Here is a 7,500-nt window from a genome sequence, read left to right as displayed (position 1 = left end):
GAGGACAACGAAGCAAAAGTCTGGATGTCCTAACATGAGAAGACACGGGCTGCCGCTGACGTTCCCATTTGTTTGTTGTGAGCGACTGCTGTTTTATGAAGGAGCTGCGCTGCCTGCTTTGCCTGTTGTCAGATTGAATCGTGTTTAGGGGGTACTGCTCTGCTCTACTGCTCCCGAGGACACAGAGACCGACCACTTCCGGCCGCCGTCCCCTCCTGCTCTGCCCGTGGCCGCGTCCCTCATCTTATGTAACTCGTATAAAACATGACAGACCGAGACGACCCCATGGTAAGCACGCCACACAGCATTACAGTGGCTCTGTAACGCTCCTATAAGGCACCTCCGCCGTCACTACCCTACAACACCCCATTGTTAAAAATGCAACAGTACTGGCCACTATGGAGGACAGCCAAGGGGACTGGACTGGAACGTTCTTTAGGATTCTGGATGCTTTATGGACTCTGTTGAATCCACCTTCAGCCTGTAGAGGCTGGCTGAGTCAGCTTTCCCCCTGTCAAGGATATCAGCAATGCTTTAGTGTCTAAGACAGATCCCTGCTTTATCACACCGTCCCCCATAAAGTGACACTGTATCCTGGATGTAATGGTCCATTCAGGGGCAGTTTGGTGTTTCAAATTAAAAAAGAAACTCTTTAAAAATTATACTGGGTGTGCCTTTGGGTTGGCAATGCCTTTATCATTTCCAGCAAGAAGAGTGAGAGGGAGAGATAGAGAGAGAGAGAGAGAGAGAGAGAGAGAGAGAGAGAGAGAGAGAGAGAGAGAGTAAGAGAAAGAGTGAGAGAGAGAGAGTAAGAGAAAGATAAAGAAAGTGAGAGAAAGTGAGACAGAGAGAGAGAGAGAAAGTGTGTGTGTGTGTGTGTGTGTGTGAGAGAGAGAGAGAGAGAGAGAGGGAGGTGGAGGAGACAGTCTGCCTCAGGAAGAGGTCAATCGAGGACAGGACGGATGATAAAGTTGGCAGGGAGCAGCGTTGCATACATTTTTTATTTATATTCTTCCAGCAGTTCAGCTCTAGACGCAGCTCTACTACGAATAAATATCCTGAACACATATGGGCAGACATTAGCATCACAACAGATGCACAATGGAAATTCGAAAGTGTACCTTTGGCAAGTGTTTGTGTCTGAGAGATTATTTGTGTCGGGGGGGGGGGGGGGTGGCGGCATTCATTTTCATATGCAAGCTATAGGGACCAACAGGGACAGTATCTCTGCGGTTGCCTGCAGGCACCCCCCCACACATATTTTTATCTACTTAGTGGATAAAAGCTGTCTGTCCTCAGCGAAGGTTTATTACAGAGATATTCTCAGTGTCTCCCCCCTGTCTCATTCTCTCTGTGCTGTTACTCTCTTTATGTTTTTTTTCTTCTTCATCTCTCTCCCTTCTTGTTTTCACCCTGAATCCCCCCCCTCGCACACACATGCACACATACACACACACACACACACACACACACACACACACAAGCACGCATGCACTCGCACACACACACACACACACACACACACACACACACACACACACACACAGACACACACACACACACTCACCTCCTCACTCTGTCTGTCTCTCTCTCTCTTTCCCTCGCTCTCTCTCTCTCTCTCTCCACCTTTTCTTCCTCATCTCTCCCCTTCTCGTTTTCACCCTGAACACCCCCCTTACACACACACACACTCCCTGTCTCTTACTCTTTCTCCCTCTCTCCCTCTCCCTTACGCTCTCTCTCTCTCTCTCCCTCTCTCTCTCTCCCCTCCCTTTCTTCCTTGTCTTCCTTGCTCTAATGGAATTGCTCTCCCTTTCTGTCCTCAGTCAATTGACAACGGGCCAGTTGCTGCTCACTGCACCAGTTTCGCTGAGTCACACTGGGCTCAGGCGGACCTCTGATTTATGAGCCGGGATGTGAAGAGGGCTGAAGATGCAGGCAAAGCCCTCGTGTCAGCCCCCCACCCCCCCCCCCCCCCGATCACACAGTGACTGCGAACAAAACGGGAGCAGAACCCTCTGACTTATGGGAGAAAGACACCACCATGAGCATTGTTCGTGCTGTACTACTACGTGATGTATAGGCTGAATGAAATAATGTTCATAATGGATAATGTGTTCGAGGAGAGTGTTGTGTCTCTGGATGGAAAAGTACTAAACTGTTGGGATTTTCTTTCAGTTTAGTGGTTGGAAATTGTACAAGTCAAGAATTACTTATCCTTGGCCTCATTTTTAAGTGTAGCACAGGGTGGTGTATTCTGGGTGGGTAAAACACCAGCCAACAACTTTTTGTCTGCCAACAACAGTACAAATGATTCACTTAAACTGAAAGGAAAAGTGTCTAGTCACTGCTCAGTGTTTTGCTGTATCTTTGATTGATTTGATGCAACCTTGCTTTTCAAAGCACAGATACAGAGATACAGAGATACAGAGACTGTTCATAAAAATGTTATGATGCCTTTATAGTTTGTATGCTATTGTTCATTGTGAACTAGATGCAATCACACTCCAACCAATATTGAGTTAATGTATTTATGGCTTTATTGCAGTTAAATCGCAGCATTGAATTGACAACCCCCATGGATGAGGATTTGAGATAAGGCGCTTTAAACATTGTAATCAATAAATAGGCATATTGTGGTGTCAGTAAAGCACACAGGTATTGGCAAACAAAATTCTACAATGCTTCCGAACATGTAACACATCCTGTCCTTCGTATGTTTCCGTTGATAAACATTAATTGCGTGATGTCTTTGCTCGTAGAGTATGCTTGCATGCGTCCATGCTCTGACTTTACTCATACTTTGTTTTAGGCTCTGTTCACCAAGTTATGGTCTTCTCGTTTGTAAGAGTCTATCGTTTGAATTGACTTTATCAAAGATCTCTGTGTATTGAGCACAGAAAAAGACATCTCCACTCATGTAAGACTTATAGGCATTATTCGGAAACAATGTATCTAAACAATCTAAACTTTCTTTGTGTCATCTTGTGTCTTGGCCGGTGCCTCCTCTCCTTTGGGTTGTTTCTTCTCTCCCTCATCCTCTGCCTCCTTTTCTGCTGCTCCCTCCTCTTCTTCTGCACCCTCTGGAATGGATTAAGAGAAGAGTGTGTGTATTAGCTCTGCAAAAGGGAGATAACAGCACACCATGAAAAATCATTATATTGTATAACATCGACTCACTGACCTGCTGCCTCTCCTTCGGCATCTCCCTCTCCAGCTTCCTCATCACCTTCTCCTTCCTCTTCGGGTCCTTCCTTGTCGCCTTCTCCTTCACCTTCTCCTTCTTCCTCAGCTTCTGCCTCCCCTTCTCCTCCTTCCTCTTCACCTTCTGCCTCGGCGTCTCCTTCACCCTCTTCACCTTCTGCCTCGGCGTCTCCTTCACCCTCTTCCGCCGCTTCTCCTTCCTCTTCCTCAGCGTCTTCTTCTTTCTCTTCCTGATCCTTTTCTGACTCTGCCTCCTCTTCACCCTGAGCTTCTTCTACTTCCTCTTCTGCGTCTCCTTCTGCTTCTTCTACCTCGGCCTGCTCCTCCTCTTCTTCCTCCTCTTCCTGATGCTCCTCTTGAGTGGCTTCAGCCTGCTGGGCGTGGCTGGCTGAGATGATCTCCTCCTTGACGAGTGCTGATCCCAGGCGATAGCTGTGGAGGTAGGGGGTGGCGGAGCTCAGCTGACTCTGCATCTGATACTGGGGGTAGCCAGAGGACATGGAGGAGTACATGCTCTGGGAGTAATGGGACATGGACGGTCCAACACTCAGGCGGTTTTCTTCCCCTTCAAGCAGTTTCCTAGAAAGATAAAACGAGAGAAATGTGTATGAGTGATAAATACTGAATTCCCTCATGGGATTGCCTATATACTGCTTCAACAGTGAATTTAATTATCTTTCCGGTAAACAGCTGACCTGTATGCGGCAATCTCAATATCCAAAGCCATCTTAACGTTCAGGAGGTCCTGGTATTCTTTCAAGTAACGAGCCATGTCATTCTTGTTCTGCCTCAACTCATCCTCCAGTTGAACAATTGAGAGCTGCAGAAGAAGAATGCAGCAATACAGCAGATTAAGAAACAGTTACTAATAAACTATTGAAAAGAGGAAATCCACTGCTATTATTTTAAGTTATTCAAGTGCAAATCAAAGCCAAATGTGTTTATGTTTTCTATTCATCTCAAACCTGCAGTTCTGTGATCTCGGTGCTCTGGTTGTCCTGTACTTCCTGCAGCTGGCCCTCCAGAGCCTGGTTCATCTCACGGCAGGCGTCAATCTCCAGCTCCCTGGCTTTGATCTGTTGGCGGTACTGCTGGACCTCGTCCTTGGCGGTGCGGGCGTGGTTCGTGTTGCGGGCTGAGTCCACCGTCATCACGTTCATCTTGGTGCAGAACCACTCCTCGGCCGACTGGAGGTTGCGCTGGGCCAGCTTCTCGTACTGGACGCGGATGTCCCGCAGGGAGGCGGAGAGGTCGGGTTTGATCACCTCCATCTCCACCGACACCTGGGCGCTGTACTGCACCTGGGACTGCAGCTCTGAGATCTCGCTCTCGTGCAGGCGCTTCAGGAAGGCCAACTCGTCCAGCAGGGTCCCGACCCTCTTCTCCAGCTCCGCCTGGGCCAGGCCGGCCTCGTCCGAGCCCTTCCTGGCATCCATGAGCCGGCCCTCGGCGTCCTCCCTGGCGATCACCTCCTGCTCGTAGCGGCCCTGCAGGTTGCCCAGCACGTCGTCCATCTGGTCCCGGTGGTTCTGCGCGGCCTGCTTCTCCTGGCTGGCCTCCTCCACCGCGGCCCTGAGCTGCCGCAGCTCCTGCTCGTACAGACCGGCCAGGTTGGAGGGCTCCGCGTGCCTCTGCCTCAGCACCAGCAGCTCTGTCTCCAGAAGCTTCTTCTGCTGCTCCAGCTCGTGCACCCGCTCGATGAAGCTGGCGAAGCGGTCGTTGAGGTCCTGCAGCTGGGCTTTCTCCTCGGTCCTCAGGGTCTTGAAGTCGGTGCTGACCTGTGCCGCCTGGCTGATGCTCAGCTCGGCGGCCGAGGAGGAGGAGTACATGGGAGCGGAGTACTGGGTCCGGCTGTGAGAGGGGTACACCCGGCGAGCGGACGAGCCGTAGGTGGGTGCTGCGGCGTGGCTGGAGTAAATGGTCCTGGATCCGATCCCCCCGCCGCTGCCTCCGTATCCGCTGCTGCGGACCACCGTTTTCCTCTTGTAGGAGGAGGGCATGTAGGAGTCATAGCCAAAGGAACTCATGGCTGCTTTGAGTGGAAGGCAGTAGCCAGGACGAGTGTACCGTGAAAGCGACGTCCCTGCAGCTTTTATAGGGGCCGGTAATGACTGTGACGCAGACTCCAGAACCCCACCCCATAGGAGAATCTTTCCTTTTTTTCTGCAGGCATGCTGACTGAGGGAATCGATAATGATGTTACCGACCAGCCAGTCTCAGCATGGAGGGAGGCGGGGAGAATGCACTGCAATGGACAGGGTCAATGAGGACAACACGCTGTTGTATAGACAGCTTCGGGAGGGTTGTTACCATGATGCGACCGCTGTGGATTAAGGCTTTGTGGAGTTGGCAGATGAATTCGGTGTGAAGAGGATAAGTCAGGAAGTCACAATACGACTACATATTTGATATTTTTCTTCATGATTTGACATTATTTTTGTGTATTCTTCTGGTGCTGCAGAATGCATTTGATTGAAGGCTGGGGACCTGACTCTGCAGAATAACAAAGACCTTGCAGTTATTATCATTGTTTTACCGGTTATTAACCATTCCATATTTCAATAAAGGTGTGCCCCCCTAGTGGCTGTCTGTCCACACTTGTGTGGACACCGCAGGATGGACAGACAACATTGTACTTATCTATGAAGTAACTTTGACAGTGAATGTGCACATCTAATTTGAAACGGATTGGTGCAAAGTGTGGCAGTATATACAGAAAAAATATCCTGTTTCAAACCTATTAGGCTCTGGTCATACAATGTGCGTTGAAAAAAAATCACTACAAATTATACTATTATTAAGAATCACAATCTATTGATAAGGTAAACTGCCTGTGTTTCATATTGTATGGGATGGTTCCAATGCTGGGTGCAAGGTGTGTAGTTTCCCCGCCCCCAAAACATCACACTGCCTCATTGGACAAAAAAAAGCGGTCGCGACACGATCAACCAATAGGACGACGGGTTGCTAAACCAAGGCGTGGCCAAGCGGACACGCTGCGGCTGTGATGCTGTGACGTAGAATACTAACGCTCACAACAACAAAGGATGGCTCGGTAAAGTTTACACCTTTCATTTGGGCCCATTCCGCCGTATTATCACGTCGGTATCCGCAGTTTGCTCCACAATCAGAGTCGCACTGAGCCCATGCAGCGACCGTGGAGGTGACCGGTAAGACCTTCAGGCTCAGCGGGGATGCTCACCGCTCACCGGGGGAGGCTAACGTTAGCTGTGTCGGCCTAGATCGCTAACCGGGCTATCAGAGATTAAGTCGAAGTATTACATTGTTAATGGCCAAGTGGTCAAGCCTATCTTTGCTGAGATTCTGCAGGGATCATAGCGGCTGCTCCCACACAACCATGCAACTATAGGACTATATAACAACCTATGCTGCAGGGGTCTGCAGCTGCAATTGTATGTGTGATCGTCCCTAATGCATAGTCAATAACTTAAAAGTGTCATCGTTTTGGCGCTATTCAAGATCATGTCAGCACTGGGATGTAACCAGCGTTATGTGGCACACTGACACTTCCCTGAATACAATCCAAAAGCGGAGCATAAGGAGGACACGGAGGAAAGACAGTGACAGCCAAAGAGTCCAGAGTCAGCGAAACTGACGCTGGGTCTGCTGTTCACCTTTTATTTTCTGGCTGACTGGTGTTGATCAACGCTGCTGTTTCCATGTTGCAACACTGCCACGCCCTACTCCAAAATATTCATTCATTCATTCATTGTCTCCTATGTTTCTTCAGCATGAATGAAAAGCCACTGCAGTTAGAGTTGGAAGCTCATTGTCACTGATACAAAATGGTAAGATCATTTACTCAGCTATTCTGCTTGATTTTAAGCATTCAGCAATTCCGCAATGGCAAACCTACAAAATGCTCCTTTATGTGCTTATCTGTCATTCCCCCCCACCCCATCCGTTTTCCAGATTCGAATAGCAGCATTAAATGCAGCCTCAACAGCTGCTGATGAGTCACAAGACCCCCAGAGAAGTCGCAAGAGTCAAACGAAGGAGGCACAGGTATAAACTGAGAGAGTTTGTGCCACTCAGTCAATTACTTTGGTGCTAAATACGACTTCCATGAAACCCAAGTGAATCTCTTTTTGTTACGTTCTCTGCAGGAAGCAGAGGCTTTTGCTTTGTACCACAAAGCTTTAGATCTTCAGAAGCACGACAAGTTTGACGAGTCTGCCAAAGCCTACCATGAGCTCCTCAAGACGCCGTTACTTAAAGAGGTATTATTACTTCCTGTTCTGGTGCACTTCTGATAATAGGAAATAAAAATAGATG

General features: G+C 48.9%; 1 protein-coding gene and 1 long non-coding RNA gene across 2 annotated transcripts; one reads left to right on the top strand and one right to left on the bottom strand.

Moving 5' to 3' along the window:
* Positions 1-435: 435 nt before the first annotated feature.
* On the bottom strand, positions 436-5,231 carry LOC311372573 (neurofilament light polypeptide-like; the record flags this gene model as incomplete). The annotated part of the gene is made up of 4 exons (XM_084489559.1): positions 436-511; positions 3,556-3,783; positions 3,900-4,024; positions 4,170-5,231. 4 exons carry the CDS (start codon positions 5,229-5,231, stop codon positions 436-438), a joined length of 1,491 nt encoding a protein of 496 aa, XP_084345685.1.
* A 1,008-nt stretch (positions 5,232-6,239) lies between these two features.
* On the top strand, positions 6,240-7,418 carry LOC311372572. The gene is made up of 4 exons (XR_014642022.1): positions 6,240-6,374; positions 6,956-7,013; positions 7,138-7,230; positions 7,332-7,418. It is a non-coding gene; the product is annotated as an uncharacterized lncRNA (long non-coding RNA).
* The last annotated feature ends 82 nt before the right edge of the window (positions 7,419-7,500 follow it).

Source organism: Micromesistius poutassou (assembly GCF_964030765.1).
Source record: "Micromesistius poutassou genome assembly, contig: SCAFFOLD_6602, whole genome shotgun sequence".
Lineage (NCBI taxonomy): Eukaryota > Metazoa > Chordata > Actinopteri > Gadiformes > Gadidae > Micromesistius > Micromesistius poutassou.
Note: the sequence above shows the minus strand (reverse complement) of the source record. Positions and strands in the feature narration are given on the sequence as shown.